The 22,554-nt window shown below is 41.6% G+C and overlaps 1 protein-coding gene across 1 annotated transcript in view; it reads left to right on the top strand.

Annotated features, from left to right (window-relative positions):
• The first annotated feature begins 267 nt into the window (after window positions 1–267).
• Window positions 268–22,554, top strand: part of ripor2 (RHO family interacting cell polarization regulator 2) — a 55,206-nt gene continuing 32,919 nt past the window's right edge. Inside the window, 1 exon segment of the mRNA XM_034124819.1 lies at window positions 268–618. Coding sequence (XP_033980710.1) covers window positions 540–618 — 79 coding nt within the window. The 5' untranslated portion in view covers window positions 268–539.

The raw sequence follows: 22,554 nt of genomic DNA, 5'->3' as shown, positions 1-22,554 counted from the left end.
AGAAACACACATTTTCACACCCTTTCTGCATGTCCTCGCTGTGTCTAAATACAGAATCTAATTATTCCTGTTTATCACCAGCCACTCAAGCTGACTCACTGTAGAGCACCATACTGTGCATATGGACACACACATGCACACAACACTGACCCTCCCTCATACACACACATGCGCACACTTACTCATACAAGTGCTCTCCAAACCGCACACTCTCACTTCAGCTTTGCACAGGATATTATGAAATCAGCACTGTTGCTGAAACTTAATGAAGGTCGCTGGGAGTCCTCTCTCTCACCCACACACACACACGCTCTTCACCTTGCACTCACACACTCACATATTCTTGTGCCGAAAGCTGAATCTCAGCTCAGTCCCACTCCTCTGATTCTGGAGCGAGGAGCCTGCTGGTGATCGGACTGTCGCCTGAAGCGAAGAGGCCAAGCCGGCGTTGATTCAATTTTACAGCCCAGTCACCCTATCTGAAGCTCCGATTAGTCAACCGAGGGAGACAAGGGGGGAGAAGAAGGAGAGGAATAGTGATGGCTATGACCGAGATTGCGGAGGATGACCTGGATGAGATGATGTGCGGAGAAGCGGAGGATGTCTTCTTCCAGGAAGGTAAGGCTGGCCAAGGGTCAGTTTGGAAAGTGTTGAAGCAGGCGTGAGTACAGGTGGGCTTGCATGGCTGAAACGGCTGGTGGAGGATCGCAGCAAGGTCAGACTGGTTGGTTTGTGACTTGTCGTAGGGTTGGAGGTTAAGAAGAGGGCAAAGTGATTCTTGAAGTGTGGCCCACAGGGATCTCTTCAGCTGCGTAGGTGGGGCTGTTTGCTGCATGGTTAAGCAGGCTCTGATACGCTCTGATGCTAAAAGGTTACCAACAAATCTTGATTTCTCATGGGGGAGAAAAGCTCCAGCATGCCACTAGTTGAAGCCATGTTCAGTAGTTGCAATGATTGTCATAATAAGTCAAGGTAAGATGTCATTTACTAATGATAACGTAATGCTTCCTGTCTCCAGTTTCAGGAGCTCTGTGCACGGGTTTGTTTATCGATTTTTCAACTTTTACCCTTTTTAGAAAGCTGAAAGCAGCCATGCCATCTGTAGTGTGGGCGTTCTTGTATAACAGGCAGATGTTTTAAGCAAGCATTATGCACCACAAGAAAATCTTTTCAACATGCACTGTATTTTATTTTTAAACCAGCTGTAATGACAACCTTTCATGCTGTAAGAGTGATGAGTTACAGCAGGCTGATGATCATTCAGAGGTAAAACAATACTGTCAGGTTATATAATAATTGACTGGTGTTCAATGTTTCTGCAGCCATTAAAAATGATCCCTTGGGATTGTGACTAAAGCATTATGGATAATGATGCTTCATTAGCCCATCATTTACAGTATCATGTCACTCTATATCATACATTATGTTGCTTGTGTTTAAAAGAGTATAACAATCAAGGATTGATCTTTTATAACATAGTTGGACTGATGAGTTGAATAATTTATGCAGCAGAACCAGGGGTCTTTTTTTCACCTTTCCCCTACAGCGATTCAGTCATAGATTTTATAGTGTTTTAACAGTGGCTGCAAAATGTCCCCTAAAGGTAACTTTATCGGGTCTCCTCCACCACGTTGTAACCAAGTAACCAAGAAGCGAAGAGGGGGGGGGGGGACTGCACTGTTTACAAAAAATAAGTCTGGTTGTATCGGAGTTATAAGAAAATCCCACTACTCCCACTTCATTTATTAACTTTTTCCTGGTGAGGTTATGATCTCAAAAGCTACATTCAAGTCTATTTCAATACAGTATGATGTGAATTGTGGTCCCATTTACAGTGAAATAGAGGAAGCAGGGCGACTCTGTGATTGACAGGTCGCTCCAACGTGGTTTCCTGTTCGGGGTGCCCTCTGTATTTTTTTCTGTTTTAACTTGAACTCTTTGACAGCTAGTTTTCAGTTCATGAAAGGTAATTCCTGTAACATTTGTGTGTCAAAAAATGTCTTTTTCAGTCTTCAAGTGTATTTTGCTCCACCTTCTCGCGCCACTACTAGTTGCAAAAAACTAAATTGCCAAAATGCCAAACTTGAAGCATCAAAATAGTAATCCACAAACCAATGGGCGTCCACTTCTTGAATACACACTGTGTTGGAAAACCACACAGACCAGTTGCAAATGGTCGATTTCTCATTTTAAACAAATTTCGCGACACACAAACATGCACATAATTCCACAAGTAGTCTGAGCATGTATTATCTTTTAAACTGCTTATAAAAGTGTTTAATTGCAGACCAACAGCTTGTATTGTGCACATTGTAGGACATATTTAAGCTCCATACCGGCTCCAAGTGCTCTGCAGCCTCAGCCCTGATGATGAGTGGACAGTGAGCGGAGGATATTCCCACATATTGCATCATTTGGTGTGTAATGTATGTTAATGCCTCCACTGACCCACTTCTGACTGAGACACACCGCTGGTAATGTGACGTTCCCTTTGAACAATACAGCCAAGAGGTACGCAGCCAGATGATTCTCCCCAACAATCCGTCCAATCACAGCGCAGAGATTCGTGTGGAGGTTAGCCAGCAGGCTGCAGGCATCAGTGTGTTTGTTCACAGACTCAGCTGAAGGTTGCAGAATATAGATATTATTATATTTTCTTCTCTAATTAGCTCTTTGTGTTAGTGATGGAAATTATACTGTGTGTTTTGTGTTGAATATTCAAGCACTTCATTCCTTTTTGGTGATTAATGCAAATGTACTACTGGCCTATTTTTCTTTGTAAACCATTAGTTTCATCATTAGTAGTGGGCCTACAATCTTTGAGCTTTTCTACCCATGCAATTTGAATTCAGTGTTGACTGAAATATTAGATTTTGCAATGGTGTGCCCAACATAGGCATCTGAATTAAACAATGGGTTACCAAAATTAATCCAAAGGGGTCACCAGATTAATACCCTGGTTGGAAATGTGATTTATTATTATTTTTGGGCTTTCTTATTGTTGCATATTTTTGTAGGCCATAAAGAATGTTACAGACATCACACTTTGTATGAATATAACTCAAAGTTGCCTCAGAGTTACTGTAATAAAAAGAGAATTGAAGATGTATTTGCTTTCATCTCTGCACTCCCAGAGACAATAGGGTTGTATGAAGCATTGTTAGACTAGCTTGTCTTTCTACAGCTGCTGTTCTGCACACTGAATTATGATTAAAGGAGCACTACTTTTAGCCCGGCAGTGGAGATGTCAGAGCGTTAACAAAGCAGTAACACAGCCACAAGCAAACTTTCTCTCTCCCTTTCCCTGCCTCTCCTCTTCAGTTCACTCACACAGTGAGGCCAGTTCATGTCCTATGAATTAGCAAACAGCCTTGGTTAGCTTTGCTCAGTGGGAACAATGTGTTTCAGCTTCAGTCTGGCCTCAGACAGCGCTCCCTCTTTTTAGTCAAATCAAAAAGCAGTTACTTTGCAGAAACATGATTAGGGACTCACAGTAGACAGGTCATGAAATGTGGAGCACATGTTGACCCAGTAGTGCCCTCTGTATTTAGAAATAATGGTTCCCACATACATATACACATTTCACCACTGAGTTTACTAAGGTAGTCAGTTAAGAGGGAGGGTGATTTGAGACTGGATTATAGGGGTAGTTTACCCAGAATACAAATTAAAACTAGAAGGACACTCAAAGTTTCCATAGGTGAAAAAAAAAAGAACGTGTTGATCCGCACCAAAATGTACTGGGTTCTTCCTCGGCCCGTGCACCACCCTTCAACTGAGTTTCATGAAAATCGAGCCAGTATTAATTCTGTAATCCTGGAGACAAAATGGAAAAACAAACATGACCTCCATAGCTGAGATAACAACGATTGGAACAAGCAGCTATAAATAACATCCAACTTGAAATGTTACATGCTGGGATGACGATGGGATGGTACTAAAAAACAAAGTCTCTGCTTGTCATCCCTGAAGAGCCCCTGCAAAATCACCAAACACTCGCCCGAACTGAGCGGTTCCATTCAGATCATATAGAAACTACAGCCACTGCCTAAAGTGGTTCTACACACACATTAACACAAACACAACGCTGCTTTCTTCCCTTGTTATCACACTTCACCACACACATGCCCAGCACACATTTCGCAAGTAAAATGGCTTCACTGAATGACAAAAGGATATCAGTGAAAGTGCACAGCAGCTTCATTGAGACCAAAATAAACACAATGGCCTCTTTAACTCCTTCTTCCTCCTTATGAGTAATTCAAAGGGCTTGATTTTGCGGTGCTACAGTACTCATGTGGTTGTTAGCACAGTAGCAGGCAGGTTGCAAAAGTAAGGTACAAGAGAGTAGTGTGTCCCGAAGGAAAACCGCAGTAGAAGTGCTTTAATGGCAGTAAAAATATAGTTGAGTATGTGAGTAATGGTGTCCTGGTTGGAATGAAGCCTTACTGTTTGGTGTCTAAATAAACCTGTGTTTGACTAACGGTGTCAGGTTAGAGACATGAAGGAGCTGCCTTCAGTCAAATGTGAGGAGGAAGGGACACTGAATTGCATTTACACTCAAGGGCCACATAGGAAATAACTCTTCCTTTGAGACGTCTGATTTGACTTTTAAACGTGCTGTTTGTTGTCGCTTTGCAGCTGAACTGAATCCCTGTCGTTGAGTTGTGATCCGTTCTGATGCCGGAATGTGTCGTCCTGTTTATTTTTGCAATAGGATGCGGTACCACTCCTTCCCTGACTACCAATTACTTGACAAAACCACTAATCGCTGGGCTCAACAGCTATTGTTTATTTGTTTTTTTAAGCCTTCTGGCACAATGACATGTCAATCACTCGGATGTAATGGAGGTTTTCCATTCAGCCAAAGTCCCTCCAAAGATTAAGATAATTTCTTAACTACCAAGATGTAGTTATTAGATCAATCCTGAGGGGAGGGGTGCATGTAATGGTTTGAGGGGCCAGGACACCTGAATGGTGGTTAAGCTTTGATGTAGAGTTGCTCTTTAAGCCTCCGCTTCAGACTTTGAAGGGCTTTTATTTAATGTTCTCAGCAAAACAACACCTGAGATTTAAAGAGGGAACCAATAAGCCAAAGTATGTAAAGACATGACACAACATGCAGGCTTATTTTAAAGAAACACTTCATCTCATTTCCACAGAACAGCAGCTTGTCTTGAAACCGTTGTAGATTGATAGCATTTCTCTGGAAATCTAAGAAACAAGAGACAACAATACAAAGAAAAAATGATTATATAAAAGATAATGTTTGCAGTTTTAAACACAGGGTTGTTGACAGTCAACATAAACAGAGCTAAGCTAATCTGTTGGCTAACATAACAGTTAGCATAGCTAATTTTGCCTCGACACAGATTTGGTGCATTTCAATGTATCTAAGGATGAAATGCTTATTCTCAAGAAAACCGATATGATTAAATTGAAGCTAACTCAGAGAATTTTAAATTGCAACCACATAATTATATTTAATTTTAGGGAGAATGTGACATCAAATATGAGCTTTGAGGTGATGCTGATGACATGAAATCTATCTTACTTCTACTGTACAAGCTTTCAACTCTTGCCAAGAGGGTGAAACAGAGGGCACACTCGCACACTCACACACTCACACACTCACACACTCACACACTCACACACTCACACACTCACACACTCACACACTCACACACTCACACACTCACACACTCACACACTCTCAGACATCAGCATGAGCCACAGAGCGTGTGGAGAAGGCTGCAAGACAAGAGGCCAGGTCAGATTTCACAAATCCATTTCTCTCTCTGTCTCTTGTCTGAACTTGCCTTGTGAGGCCAACCCAGGAAACTGAATCCTCCTCTGAGCCGCACAGTGCCCACCGAGGCTCAGGATCACAGAGACCTGAGGGGAGGGGGCTGATCTATCAGCATAGAGAAACATCTGACGGTTTAGTATGAAAAGATACAAAAACGAATCAGGAAAGCCGTTTGAAAATATTATTATAAGAGAAATTGCACCTGCGTCTGCTATAAAATATCTGCTTAAAATGTTGTTTAATAATATTTTTAGCTGGTAAGATGTAATGAGGAATGATTTGGTTATATGGTAGGGCAGAATAATTGCTTAAGAGAGTTCAAAGGATCCTTACTCTCTGTTATAACGGCAAGATCAATGTGGACTTTTCTTACACTTACAATTAATCATACAATATCTTTCTCTTCAACACATTTTTCAGGTGCAAACCCTTGTATTGGTGAACATAGCTCTACGTTTATCATATGATGACTTTACATTGCTACCATGACTTCAGCTATGAATTGTACTCTCCCTGCAGCAGTTTTTGGCCCGGAGTGTCGCAGTCTGACTGGGAAGTAATTTAATTAATGTTCATTCCTGTCCGTCAACTTTCGGTGGGTGATAATGTGATTTGGTGGAAGTGCATATCTGAGCTTTAGTGGACATATAGGAGAGGAGGGGCGTCTTTAGGGCCAGAGAGTTCACTGCTGGAGAATGATCTAAAACCGACCTGATCTACTTACCCTACCAACACACACACACACACACACACACACACACACACACACACACACACACACACACACACACACACACACAACACACCACACACACAACACACACACACACACACACACACACACACACACACACACACACACACACACACACACACACACACACACACACACACACACACACACACACACACACACACACACACACACACGCACGCCCTGACCCACTCCTCTGTAACCTGTCACACACGCAAGCATTGTCTTCCATCCTCAACATGCACACCTTGGCAGCCCACCCACCCACACCTCCACTGTCTGGCCACAGATGTCGTCTCACTGTTACAACAATGAAGAACACGACAGCGCTGTAGTTTGTGCGTCAGTGGACGCTCTGTGTGGGAATAGCTCTGACCTGAGGGGACCCTCTGGAGCTGGAATATAACATCACATCTCCCTCTTTCTGCATCTGACAGTTGGCTCCACTGACCTACTTTTGCCAACAGACGCAATATATATTCATTTTTTTCCGTTTTCACTATCAGAGTAGAAGAATAACAAGATGGGAGGCTAAACAACGGAAAAATATCAATTGCATTTTGGAATTTAAGGTGATTTTTTTAATGGTATATACATCCTGTAAACCAGATTATATACGATTTGTTTTTGTCTGTACAGTAGGTGTTTTTTTTGGTCACATATGTTTACATGCTGCTTATATCTAAAATGGTACTTTCACTGTACTTCTGACCTTTCCTTTACAATTCACATGTGGTTACCATGACAATCCATGCTGCGGGCAACACTGGGCGTGCTGGTTTACACGTTGTGGTTTGGAGCGTCTCACAATGAGGTAATCCTGTTTACATCAAATGTAACAGACCACCCATGACTCTTCACAGAGGGCTGACCTGGGGGACTTTTGGAGATCAAGTCCTACTCATCATGCAGCTGGTCACAGGACGATTACTGTTTTATAAATATTAAAAACAACAATTTGTAGCCGATCAGAATCACAGGGCGGATAAAATGTTTATTTTTCACTTATGGATACTTTTATTTACCTCAATATCTTTATGTTAAGCTTCTTTATATTGTTACTCCGCTACATTTTGGAAGCCAATGTTGTTATTTTTTCTACACTAGATTTATTTGACAGCTTTAATTGCTTTGCAGATTCAGGTAATTAGCTAATTCAATATAAATAAACTAATGGATAAACATATTGACACATAATAATTATAGATCACGGTACCCAGCAGCAGTAAATACTAGTAATAGTATCCAAGTATCAGCTGTGATAAACACAATGCATCCACAGTCATAATCCAGTGATTTAATACACATATTCTGAAATTAGCCATCAAGTACTTTTACTTTTGACACTTTAAGTATATTTTGATGCCAATACTTTGACTAAAGTAAGATTTTGAATGCTGGACTTGTAACAGAGTAAGTGAAAGATGTGAGTTCTTCTTACACCACTGCTGAGGTCACCATTGAGATGATATTGTTGGCCCTACCTGCAGTCTGCAGACCTCTGACGTGTCTCCGAGACCCTCAGGGCAGAGGCTCTGCAACACACAACCTGTCATTACTGAGCAAAGGAGCCCCATCATGGAGCTGCGCCACAGGGCAGCGCACAGCTTCACGCTGAAGACACACAGTATGAAATGCAGCTTTGCACAGGCATATAGAAGCTTTAAATGTTTAATACAGTAGACACACTTGTGTATTTAAAGCTACACACACACTTTGTGTTTTTTTGATGTCTCAGCTGTAAACAGAAACTAAGGTTGAGTTGACATTTTGGAAATTTCACTTGGATTCAAGTTAGGCATTTACAACTCTGGGGAAGTCCGACAATGAGTCGACCTAAATGGGGAGAGTAACCGGAGAAGAGGCGGCACTTTACCTCACACTCTCACTCTGGCACACATACGGTCAGCTGTGCCTGTACATCCCTTTGCCTTGACCTCCCTGCCCTCCAGTCATGTGGCCTCTCCAACATATCCTGGTTTAGTTGTCAAACGTTGTCAGGCAGAGACGAAGGCAATGTTTAGAGAAGAATATACAAAGAAGTATTAGGATAAAGATTATGAATGAAGGACATATTAAATGCTGAACTGGATAACATAGCAGAATTGGTTGTAAAGAGACTGACTGATTCAATGCCGTGCTTCATGTGGAGCAGGAGGTCGATGGTGGTGACCAGCAGCAGATGTGGCTGCAGAAGGAAAGGACTGTCTCTGCTGGGAGGTCAGTCTGGGATTTCATTCATACCTTCAAATATGAATGGGCTTATGAATGAGCACACTTACCTTTACATACTGTTTATATTCCCAATGTGTCACAGTTATGGTTTATAGGGAGAGAGGGTATCTGAGTGGGTTTTATTGAAGGTCAAGAGTATTCTGCAAAAGTTGAAATGTGAAAAATGCACTTAATATATTTTGCCTTGAAATGCAGGTTTAAAGTGCAATATGAGTCATTTTGTTCGAAGTGTTTCAGGGAAGTGTCTTCTACAAGAATAAAACTGAATTTCCAACACATATTCTTCCTATATAGTGTATTACAATATAAATATGTACTCAACAAGGCTATAAAGCCCTTTTTTACTATTCTTTCAATGTGATTTCAAGTTCATCTTTGGAGCTGGAAGCTGGACAATTAAGGTTGTGAAAGTTAAGATCTTAAATTGATGAAAATTCTCACGGTTTCACTTTGTTCCCCGTCTCTTTATGTGAGCCAGAGTGACATTTCTGCTTCCTGAGAAAATTATTGAGGGGATTAGGGCTGAGGATGCAGATTAGCTCGATGCTAAATTACCTGTTGCTGTGATTTTGATTGACACCTGCTTTAAATAGTTAGGTATGTGTTAGTGTGAATGTGTGTGTTTGCATGTGTGGTTGCAGGTGTAAGTACGTTCTTGTCTTTGTGTGAATGTGTTTTTGCGCGCTGGTCTTCAGTAAATATAGCCGCTAGTCAGGGGCTGCTGATGACGGCTATAATTACAGGCTGAGCTGTTCAGCAGCTGTGTGTGTGTGTGTGTGTGTGTGTGTGTGTGTGTGTGTGTGTGTGTGTGTGTGTGTGTGTGTGTGTGTGGTGTGTGTGTGTGTGTGTGTGTGTGTGTGTGTGTGTGTGTTGTGTGTGTGTGTGTGTGTGTGTGTGTGTGTGTGTGTGTGTGTGTGTGTGTGTGTGTGTGTGTGTGTGTGTGTGTGTGTGTGTGTGTTTATGGAAACCCTACAGAGTTCCATGAATATTTTCATGAAGCATTTCATAGTAGAAATTACAGAGGAATGTAGGCTGAGTGTGGTTTTACATTTTGTACAGAGTAATGTATGATACTACAGTTGAAGAACGAGTATCCAAAGAACATTGAGACAGAGAAGGACTATTGGGTCAGTTGGGTTGAGGTGTGACTGAATACATTTGACAGCCTCAGATGGAAAGGCTCTCTGACAGCACAGCATGTGGAGATGCTGTGGACGATCAGTCTACTTTGTTGCAGTTGGTATAAAGGAAGGTGTTAATTGATCTCAATAGTTTTGAAAATATAAATATCTGCTTTGATTGATATGACTTTCACGTCCGTCTGCTAAGTTTAGGGCAGCCAGCCCATCTTATAGCACTCTTATACATATTGGAAACAGGAGGTAATGTAGCCTTCTACCAACATCTTAAAGCTTATTAATAACATCAATCAATCTCGTTTGTTTGCTACCTATACTCTCCAAAATGTAGGTGTCAATACAACATGCTATGGAGTTCAGGTGTGTGCAGGAGTATTTTCTTGCCTGTGAGGTTTTCAGGCAACCAATGGCCGCCAAGACAGTCTCTATGTTCAATCTAACTCTGATCAAGAAAGTAAATTATCTTATTTCACAAAATGGTGAACTATTCCTTTTAAGAGGCATGATGAAGGGAGACTATTGTTTGCTGCATTTTGTTTACACATTTTTCTCTGCCTCTACAAGCCCGTCTTCCATTCATACAATGACAGTTAATTTCTGGACGTCAGTGGAGTATGACTGCTAATATAATGACTCAGAATGCATGCTAGGTTTGAACTTCTGCTTGACTCTTTCCATCCTTCCAGCACTTACGGTATCTCACAACAGCTTAATTCCCAGCAATGAAGCCATTTATAGATAGCTTTTATTTTCTTTGCCAGCTTTTCTTATTGATTCCAAACCAACAACCCTCTGGGGAGAGCTTTCTCCTTGCTGTTATTTTTTGGAAAGGTTATCAGTGTCCTTCTTTTGGCACTTTGTCAACAAAGATAAGTTCTCTTGTAATAGAAACAACAAAGCACTTTTTCTTGCCAAATCTGTACTCAAACTAATAAGAAGGACCAGGGGTGACGAACCCTTTAACCATCCCTTTAAATGAATCATACCAACACGTTATTATGAAATCTCTTCCTCTACTAATACCAAACTGATGGATTAAAAGGGACAAGCCATTTTCTGCTCCCTTTGCTTCTTGGGAGGGCGAGCTGAACTGGATTTGTATGGACTCAGCGGAACAGCATATCCACTTATTGAGGGCAATTATGCTGGCAGGAGCACCTCAAGACGAGTCGCTCTACATAAGACCAAGTCGTCCCACAAAAATGTGTCTTCAACAGACCTCAAACAGCAACACCTGTGTGTGCTTCATGCTGTGTGTTGCTCCTGAAGATGGAGGTGTTTGTGTTTACATGGTTCCCTTCCATGTAATTCAATTTGTCGGAGGTAAAGCAACCGCTGTAAACCCACTTGAGGATTGGAAAGGCAATTTTGAAAAAGCCTCCGTTGTTAAGCCGTGTAATCACAGATAATCACACCATCATTTTCACAACCTGCCAATACATCTACGAGGACAAATAAAACTTATTTCATGCACTGGTGAGGCACTATTATGAGGCAGGTCGTACTCAACCTCTGGGATAACATTCAAGTGAACATGAAAGGTTTAAGTTTAAACCGACAAGGCTGAAAGGATCAGATTTCTCTCTATTCCAAAAAAGGCCCTGCTGCTGTCCAGAGTACAAGGTCGAAGAGAAATGCTCGAGACAGTTCATAAGGTGACAGCTGGTTAAATCTGGAGTTCAGGCGTTGATTTGCCCTGCAGGCCGGACTGGTGTGCATAAATAGAGAGAGAGAGAAGGACAAGCTACAGCCTGTGGCAATACATTACATTCCAGAATGCACTGCGAGTGTGTGCAGAGCTGTAAAGAGGTCATGAACTTCATACTTTCAACTTCAAATATGGCCATTTTCGAATTGTTCGGTGCCTGAAGTGCATTACAGTCCACAGTCACATTCAGTTACACATTACACTGTTTTGAATAACCTCAAAGGCACGTACGTTTTGTATGAACTTTTTCACCAGGCACAAACATATCTTTATACAACTGATTAACATGTGACTGTCAGATAAAACAGAAACTTATGACCTCAATGGATGTTTCTGTGTGTGAGAGAGAGATTACATTCATAAGGACTTTATAAAGTTCAAGACCTTTATTTTTTCTTTGTTTCTCCACTTACATTAACAGCAATAAATGATGATTTGAACTGTGAGATACATTACGTGTCTCTAGTGTTTAAGTGCAAATTCAATCACACAGTATCACCTTCGCTGACATACAGCTTAACCTGTTTAAAAAGATATACTGGCACTTAACAAAAATGTTGTTATATCAAAATAATGTATTATATTTCAAAATGCACCATTATCTTCTGGTTTTATTAACCTTTTATTTTCTTATTTATTGGTATTATGTTAGCTGTATTTATAAGTATTGATCAATCTGAAATTACACCTATAAAGCTCATCTTATTTTATGTTATGGGACAGACGGAGACAAAGAGAAATAGACAGACCATACTTCATGCTTTCACACACACACACACACACACACACACACACACACACACACACACACACACACACTCACTCAATGATCTGACCCCGCCCCCTCCCCGTGACATCCCTCGCCTCTGATTGGCTCTCCGTTGTTCAGGCTGAGCGCTGCAAACACAAACAGGAATGTGAGTGAGGGGCTCAGTGTTTGCTCTGCCGCTGCATCGAGTCTCATCGGGGAACAGACGTCGACCAACCATCGCTCATCCGGGCGGCTGGCTCATTCTTGTGGGAGTTTCTTTTTTTTCTGATTTACATCACGAACAGGCGCAACACATAGGACTCACTTTCTCTTTTTTAATGAACGCATGGATGGAGAGGCGCAGGTAGACGCGCAGAGACGCCACTGAGGAGCCGCTACTGAAGTTTTGAAGAGGTTAGTTAAATCAAAGTCCTGAGCCACTTTATAAGGCTTAAAAACTGTTAAAAAAAAACACCGGATGGTGGGGTGTGAAGGGGTGCGCTCATTCAGAAAACTACTCCTTTCTCTCAGCTGTGGGGGAAAGCTTGTTCACCGGGGCAGTGGGTTAGTGGATCACTGCGATGTGAGTTCACCAAAGATCCAACTCATTGCAGGGTAAACCCACATAAACCAAAGATATTTTCATTTGTAATCGATTTTATTGCTGTTTTATTGATTTTAAATCGGAATAGTCCCAAGTTGAATCCATATCCATATGAATACATCTGTTTTTTGGGGATGCTTGAACATATAGGTGGAAATGGGCTTTATGATCTATGTTGTCATAAAAACAAACGGTATGTCTGTGAATTGCAGAGGTTTGGAGCATGTCTGAGCCTCTAAATATGTTTGTGTAATTTGTGTCAGTCCCTTTGACAGATGATGTGCTGTGAGTAATGCCCAGCCCTTGGGTCATTGTGTGTTTCCTTGAGACATGTGAAACAAGTTTAAATTGAGGGGAAATGTTGTTGTGACCCTTCTGGCAGTGTGTTTATGTGTTTGTTTTTTTTGTACATGTGGGTGTGTATAGCCTACTTTCCTAATAAGTGCAAAAGGACACGCACTCACAGACAGAATCAGTGCAGTGTATTGTGCAGTGATACCACCATAGTGGATCTGCCAGCTGAACCAGAGCAGCAATACTGAAGATAACTGTCTGTTTTCAAAGTGAGAGGCCGACTGTGTGTATCTCCAGTTGTTAGAAGCTTTCTACCTGCCAGAGGGTGTGTAGAATCACTTTTTTCCTGCTCTCTGCTTTAAAAAGACCCTGCCTACCAAGAGACAAGTGTGAATTCTTTGATATTTTAAAATCCCATTTATTTTTCAAATCCTGCCAATTGAGCTGCAATCATTTTTTAAGCTGCATGTCCTCAAAGTTGATCAAAAGCAATAATTTGTCAAGCTATCACACGTCCTCATTTCTCAGCCAGTTCCAGTACACATTGAAATTAAAACAAAACAACAGGAAAATATATCCCCTTAATAAGCATGCAGCTTGCAGCGAGGATTTCCCCCAGACTGCTCATTCTGTTTCTGAGAAAAAATACATTTTCTTCAGGGCTAAATGCTCTTTCAGTGCAGTGCCAGGCTGACTTTGATATGGTTAAGTGGAAGTGCTTTGCTTCCCTGCCAGCCAGTTTGGGCCATGGCTAAGCTGTTTGAAGGGGGATGGAGACGAGGGGTAGCAGCGTGTTTGTGCCAAGCTGAGGCGGGCTGCAGGGATGCTGGACCAGCTTCTGTTCCCAGACTCCACTCACCTCCTCTCATTTTACCCAGACACTCTTTATTCCCTGCATCTGGTCCCTCAGTCCCAGCCTGCTTTCTTTTCACTCTCTTATACAGACACACGCACACACACACACACACGCACACGCACTCGCACTCATTTCCTCCCCTTTCTCTCCAAAGTGTCATTAAAGGAATTATGACTGTGTGGTTTGGAGGAAAATCAGACGCTTGGTTGTTTGGTTGGGTTTTCCCCCCAAACTACTTAAACACAGCAGTGCAGATAAACTGAATGCGATTTCAAGGAATATCAGCATTACCTAAAACCTAAAATAGATACCTTTTTCGTATTGGACAGAAAGTTAAATTAAGATTTTTCCATTAAGGAGAGCATGATCCATTCGTTTATTAATATAGAAACTGTGGTAACTCAATCCTTAATTAATGGCAACAATTTTGACAAGAAGGTTAATAAAAACAAACGGTATTTCTGTGAAATTAAATACAGTTTGTACAGATATTCATTTGTCGTCTTACACAGTTAATTCAATAGAAGAATTATGAAGCCTCTGTAAAAAGCAAAACAAAGATGATAAATATGACGTGGAGGGGCTTTGTTCGAGCAGCCATGATGAAGACTTTCAAGCTTTAAAGTCTATTGACGTCTCACACATGGAGCACTTGACCTTTTCTTCTCCTCAAGAACACCCACTTGCTCTTCTTGGGAATATTGCGTCCCTCCCTGTGTGTGTGGGTGGCTGTGTGCAGCATGTGTTTCACGCACATACATATGTCTTTCCATCTGTGAGCGTAAGTGTGGTTTTTGGGGGGGAAACGCAGGCCTTGCATTCTTACAGGAGGAGTGCCTCCTTAAAGTTTTCACAGCTGATAGTTATTTCATAAGGCGTGTAGGCTGCAGAATTTTAAAGTGGGACGGGTAGAGGAAATGATTTGGCTTGGAGGTTTTCTGACGCATTGGTGGCACTGAGAGTTAAATGATAAAAAAACGGTTTAAATAATGAACTCAAATCTCCTGCTGAGTTTCCATGATCCAGACATCCAAATTTAACTCGACCCCCTGCCTGCGTCTGGAAAGCTGCTTTGAAAAAACTTGCAAAAAGTAGATTTTGTTCTCATTCTCTGATGAAACTTTAATGTTGCCTTTGGGGGAATTGGGTCATTCTCTACACAAATATAGAAGACGGTTGTTTCGATATGTCTGTCACAGTGCCTACAAACTGTTAGAAACTGAGTTTGTTCTCAGAGACAAAGTGATTCATCTTGTGCAGATCTATCCTGACAAACCTCCATTTAGATTGTGTTTTAGTGACAGCAGATAAGAGGTCTGCTCTGAGTCAGAGGTTATCTGGTCTCAAGATGGTGGTCTGGCCTTCCTCGCCTGTCCTGACATGTCCTATTCTAAAATCACAGCCTCTTCGGAGGGGGTGGGAGGTATGTGTTGGGAATTGCTGGTGTCAAATAGGTGGGTTGTGGTTGTTATCTGGGCTTAAGTGGTATGTGGAGGGAGGGGCAGATGTAGGGAGTGGAGGGTTGACAGTGGAGACGACCAGATCGGAGGAATGAGGAGTGGAGTTGGGAGGCCATAACTCTGGGGAGGGGAACTGAAGAACAAGAGAAGAGATGAAGACATTTCTTTGTGGTATTTTAGCCAAACTAGCGGCATGGGAGTTTTGGTCCATACTTTTTGTTCTAAACTTAAATAACTCAACATGGACATCCAACATGTTATACAGACATTTGTGGTTAACAGAGAAAGATCAGTGACTTCAGTGTTGCCTCTTGACTGTTCATTATTGGCCAAAACCTATAAAAATAACATCAAGATGTGCTTTTATTTTGAAAAGCCCATTGCAAACATGCTTAACTATTTCCATCCAAACACACCATCATGCTTCCTAGTCATTCAAACAGTGATTAAACATGACAAACGTGGCCAACAGGAACAACAGTTGTTAAGTGAACAACAGGTGGTCTACTTGTATTCCTTTTTAATAGAACATAAGTTAAAGTAGTCAAAATAATCAATAATATGTGATATTGTTGTGATACATACACTTATAAATAGCAAATGTTAATGTTCTAACAATACATTTAAGCTTCGCTTTAAACCAAACACTGTAAACATTGTACTTTCTAAACATCAACATGTTAGCATTGTCATTGTTAGCATGTTACCAGGGCAACCGTGGCATTCAGAGCTGCTCCTGTTGTCTCTTGTTATGTTTTTCTAGGTGTGAGATGAAAAGTAAATCTTGCTGTTGCTCATCTGTCCTCACAGGCCCTCTGCTCCTTATATAACCGCTGCTCTCAGCTGGGCGGCAGTGAGAGGAGCTCCAGTAGCTCACTGAGGGCTGAGCAGCGTAACCACTCTGGCTCTCTGCTGTGAATGAGTGAGGATATCATGCATATCGCATGAAAGCCAGGATATTCAGACTACACAAAGTACACAAAAATATGTGTTTGTGCCAAGTGTAAGTGTGTAGAGCTGATTGTGTTTTTTTTTCTTCTCTGCTGACCGCATGAGTAAGAGTCAGTGATGTATGAAAAATGTGTGTGTGTGTGTGTGTGTGTGTGTGTGTGTGTGTGTGTGTGTGTGTGTGTGTGTGTGTGTGTGTGTGTGTGTGTGTGTGTGTGTGTGTGTGTGTGTGTGTGTGTGTGTGTGTGTGTGTGTGTGTGTGTGTGTGTGTGTGTGTGTGTGTGTGTGTGTGTGTGTGTGTGTGTGTGTGTGTGTGTGTGTGTGTGTGTGTGTGTGTGTGTGTGTGTGTGTGTGTGTGTGTGTGTGTGTGTGTGTGTGTGTGTGTGTGTGTGTGTGTGTGTGTGTGTGTGTGTGTGTGTGTGTGTGTGTGTGTGTGTGGTGTGTGTGTGTTCCACCCTTGGGTTTTCCATATTTTATTATTATATTTTCTCAACCACTTTCATTTTGTACTTTCCTCCACCCTCCTCAGTTTCTTATAGTCCCTTCCCATCTGTCTGCCCCCCCCCCCCTTTTTCTACACTCCTCCTGGATACAGATGGAGAATTTATGGATGGGGGTTTGAACCCAGCCTCACCCCCTCCCCTGTTGTCTCTGAGCAGATCAGAAAGGCCTTCTTGGTGTGTGGGTGTGTGCGCGGTGTTGCCCATTAATCTCTCGTCCAACTGTGTGACCATGCTATGAGGGGACACGCATGCACCACATGCTCTACACTGGCCATCATGTGCAACATGATGAACATATTTGACACACACACACACACACACACACACACACACACACACACACACACACACACCTCTGGCCGGAGCAGCTGGGAGCAGCATTTTGATTGCCATAAGCGTTTTAGCGTTTTAAGCTGATAATCTGTCTGTTTTGGTATTTGGTGCGCTCCCTCTGCAGCGTTCAGCAGCTGGAAGAGCATTATTGGTTCACCATGTCTGTGTGTCGAGAGGATTTTATGTTTGTTTGTTGTTTGTTTGCTTGCCAGAGATCGACATACTGATATATGTTCGTTACTGACCCATCCAGTGCCAGCTGTGCTGACAGTTTTCTTCATAGTTACTCAAATAAGTTGTACGCATGCTGTCAACATCGTGATGATGGGACTCTCAGCAAACACATCTTTTCCTCCAACCCTTCTGACTCCTGTCTCCTCTGCTTTATTTGGTAGTTGTTTGTGCAGATTTTGTTTCTGACTCTTGAATACATGTCCCTAAAATGCGCTGAAATCACAGGTAACTGAGGTAATCTTTTGAACATTTGTGGGGTTTTTTACCCTCACAAATGTGACTTTTCGTAGGCATTGTAAGTGGGTGTTTTTGCTACCCAGCTGCCTTGGAGTGGCCATGACACCCAGCTGTGGGATGACATATGAATTGAGGGGGGTGGATGACACCGCTCCTTTCGTCGTGAGGCGAGTTGTTGCTAGGATGACGTTCTCTCTTTAAACTGTGCTTCCCTTCCTGCAACACAATATGTGCTTAAAGGTCGCTGCTGCCCTGTGTGATGCCTCATTTTCTTAACCAAAACATGTGATTTGTGGCTGCAGATGCAGTGGTCAGTGCTAAATGGATAAGTTGATTAACAGAAAATTAGTCTTTCTTATTGTTAATAATGAATTCATTGTTTTTAAAAGAGTTCTGAACTAGAGGTACAGGTCAGACAATGGAGACTACAATTCTTTATTCGAAAGCTCAAGTGACTAACAAGGTAGCTTTTCCTCGTCTGACCCTTTCTGAATCTCTTTGGGTTTTTTAATTCTTTATGAAAAAAAAGTAGTGAAATGGTGGACAACACCGTGGGCTCTGGGAACCTGCGATATGCATTTGACACTGACAATATAATACACTTTCTAATGGATTATGTAAATAAGAATGAGTTGGAGCTCTAGAAGTGATAATACATGTTGGTGGTGGATCCCTAAATGTCACATCACACTGGAAGATTGCATTTTGTATTGCATTGTGTCTTTCTTTACCTGTCTTGTAAAAATAAAGGTCAGATTGAAATGTGGTTGTTCTCATAAAAAGAGCATTTAAAAATTAAAGAGCCAATAAACAGAAGGGGAGTTGTACTAGATATAAGACTTTTGGAGCAAGAAATTATTTAGTGCCGCACGAGATTTGACTATACTGTACTGCACAATTTATCTTTTTTGTGTGATTACTAAGACCTTAAATCATGCTCGTGATTCAGCTACACCTCCCCAGTAGGCACTTCTGCGTATAGGCTACATCACACTGGGAACACTGTGAGTTCTGCAAGTCCTCCCTTTTCTCCCTCTCATCTTCCCTGCTCGGCCTCAGGCTTACACTGCAGATAAAAGCTGACAAGCCATAAAAATCACAATCAAAGATGGATGTAATCCATACAGGAGAACTCGGTGTGACCAGATGTTGGATACGAGGGTTTGAAGTATGTGAACAGCTGTGTGTCTATGGCTGGGCTTAGTGAACAGGCAGGTGAATGAGTTCACTTGATGATCAGCTTTTTAAACTGCGGATGGATGACATATATCTGTGTCGTTATAACTGCTTATCTGAAGCGTCATCCAAAGATGTACAGACTTGTGTGTTCTTACTGTCAGGGTCTGACTCATCAGTTTCTGTCCTTGTTGTCTCTGACTGTGTGTCTCTAGACTTGCTGTTTGTTTTTGCTGTTTCGTTTACTCTCATCTCATCAAGAACTGTGCCTACTTCTCTTATCAAAAGTATTAACACCAATTTGAACGTTTAAGTAGTGACTGGGCTCATGTTTGTGTACAACTTTGATGCATTATGTGTTTAATTTACAATGTAATGATCCACAAGTGGCCACGGTAGCAGAGCTGTAAAATTGATTTAATTTATCCTCTCAGTGCCCGGCTCCCTGCTGCGAATTCGCCCAAACAGCGTGATAATCTCTGCAGTTAGTTAAAATATTTAACACAGTTTAGGAAGAAGAGAACAGTTCTCCCCTAGGGTGTATACTTCTCTGCCAGGAAGAACTCATTTCAGGAAGATGTGGAAGTGTGTCTTTCCGTCATTTTTCCTTTCTTGCCCAGCCGCTTGGTAAATTGCTTTTCTGTTGTTATAACATCATGGTAATGGCTTAGTCAAGGCTGCAGGAGGAATGTGTGGCACAGAAATTCTCTGTGACTGCTGTTTGTAAATCACACCCACAGTGGTTATTGCTTTGCTGTATAGGGAAAGTGTGCATTTAAGGTTTACTGAAACAGATTAAACCAGAAAATCTTTAGAAGCATGAAGCATGTGGATCATGAAGTAGGCCATAGTGTGTTTGTGTGGCTGCCTGCTTATACAATTGTAGTATAAGTGTCTGTTTTCTGAATTCAGAATTGGTCAGTAACACACATTTTGCGCCCTTCTGTTGTCTTCCTTTCGTGACAAGTACAGCTTTGTCCTGAAACCAAGGAGCACACCTCACAGTTCTGCCATCTTCCCAAGTTAATGTGACAATAGCTGGCTGGTTTCCCATGGTCAGCTAATTTACACATAGCTGTATAACACTCTGAGCTTGTGTTATCATAGTAGGAGCTATCAGTGAAAAGAATGTCGTCTTTCTTTTCCTGCTAAAAATAACAAATGGAGCTGAAATAACCAGTGAAATCCTGTTATGGTAACTGCATTCCAGCGCCGCAGCATAGGTGGTCACTTTCATTCACAGGCTCACACAGGCTAATGGACACATCATAGAGGAAGAGCAAGTGGGGAACTGGTTCTCATGCTGAACCGGATGCAGGGGGATGCTAATATGTCATTCAGACATCCATCAAAGCAATATACACATGGCACACTGAAGAGAATGAGAGGGTGGAGGGAGGGGATGAGAGGACACTCTCTCAGTCTTTGAAATCAAAATCCACTTTGAAATAATGTATTAGTTAAGATAAAAATGGCTACTGGTGAGGTTTGATGCTTTCTCTAAATAGACAACGTGACACTGCAGAACCGCTCCCATTGCATCACTTCTATGATGTTTTATTGTGTCTTTGTATGGATGTTCTCAATAAGATGACCTGTCAATATATAAGTTAAATAAATAAAAAAGACAATTGATATTATAGTCTGACTCCTCATGGACCGTTCAAAAAAGGATACAAATCTATGCAACCAAACCAGATATATCATCTTTTATTTGTTCCATGTATTCTTCTTCTTTGTCAAAGCATTACGCCTTCACTAACCATAAAGCAACTCAAATGCAGAGGGCCCAGTACAACACCCTGATGTGTTGTGCTCAGATAATTAAGCCTCTAGGCCCAAGTAGAAATGGGGAGTGGGCTAAAGAGTTCTGGTAACTTCTCTCTCCGCTCATCCCTAGATTTATATCACAACGCTGACCCATGTGACATAACTTAAGGGGCTTCCTAAGACCTATACCCTTCGATGTGTGCAATCAGTTCTAGTTTAGACAATTCCTTGAGAAGAGGTAGACAAGACGAGGTTCAAGGTTCTTTATTTGTCATACGAACATAGCTACAGAGTAGTTATGTCGATGAAAATCTTAGGTCACAGGCTTCTCCAACAGTGCAACACAATAATACAGAAAAACAGAAAAATATAGTGCAAGTAAATATTAAAAAGTAAATACAAAAAGAAAAATAGTTTAAAAAAAAGTGAAGTAGTGAAATAAGAGTCTATATGCAAGCTATTGGAATGAATGAATGAATGATGACAACTTGATGAACTAACCGTCACAACTTTGATTTGTCTTGACTAGTCTTTTAATGGTCAAACAAGCTCAGCAGAAAAGGCCTTCAAGAATTAGGATCCAAGTCTCCTGGAAATCCCTGATGCCAAAAATGCTGTGTTCAGGAGCTGCATGCTGTGTTATGGTGTCACTGTCTGGAATCAGTTGGACTCATCTACACAGGAACAAACTATTGTTCAGGCTCATCCGGATCAGTGCACTCTATTGACAAGTTGTGTTGGCCTTACCGTTTGATATGTTTCATTATTACCACCGTCAAGTTATGTTTCAGTTTGTTTATTTGTCTGTTTTTCAGCAGGATTATGGAAAAAACTTCTGGCCCATTTAATGAAACTTGGTGGAAGGATGTAAGTTAGGCAAAGTATGACATTTTGTAACAGATCAGAATCACGCATTATCTTTCACTTTTGAAAACAGCCCTGGATGACGACTGCACCCTCAGATTGCCCTGCTAGTTGATTTTATTGTTTGTTTATATATAATCCCTGCTAAGCAGCACTGATACTGAATGGATCATCCTGGTTACACACTGGCTGAGGATGTGCTGCATTAGCAGGGTTTCTGGTGATGGCTGGAGCATTTAAGGGCTTTGTTATCAGTGTGTTGACGCTCGCTCAGCAACAGACTTATCACAGGCTTGTGTTTTAAGCTCCTGTCTCTCCGCTGCTTTTACTTTCTACTACACTGTCTAATAAAGTGATACATTTCATAAAAATAATCTTTCAATCCATTAATCTGGATAGTGCATATTTCCGTATGGCTTACAGTTCTCACAAGTGATTACACGCTGCTCCCCGCTGCTGAAATGTCAGGCGCAGCTGCCTGAATGTAACTTCAGTCCAGACACGCCTCAGTTAATCTGGCCATCTTTACATTTTAATGCCACTTCATGTGCTGGCCTTAATTTTTCCTGCATGCACTGCACAGCCTCACAAGGACACAGATGACCTATAGTTAGCATTGAGTGACTATAATAGCAACATAATGATATCTGGGGGAATTACAGACACACTGGGGTGTAAAGAGCAGAAGGTGCCTTCGAATGCTGCGGGGAAATGTCAAAGTAGGAAATAAAGAATGCTAATTACGTGTACTGATTAAACTGGCATATAAATCCAACTCTTGCCTAAAATACACATACAGTATTTGATGATTATGTGTCAGATTTAATGATGCGTGTGTGTATTTCTGCAGTTCGTTGGCACCATGTCCGACCTCTATCG

This window comes from Trematomus bernacchii, unplaced genomic scaffold (assembly GCF_902827165.1).
Source record: "Trematomus bernacchii unplaced genomic scaffold, fTreBer1.1, whole genome shotgun sequence".
Lineage (NCBI taxonomy): Eukaryota > Metazoa > Chordata > Actinopteri > Perciformes > Nototheniidae > Trematomus > Trematomus bernacchii.
Note: the sequence above shows the minus strand (reverse complement) of the source record. Positions and strands in the feature narration are given on the sequence as shown.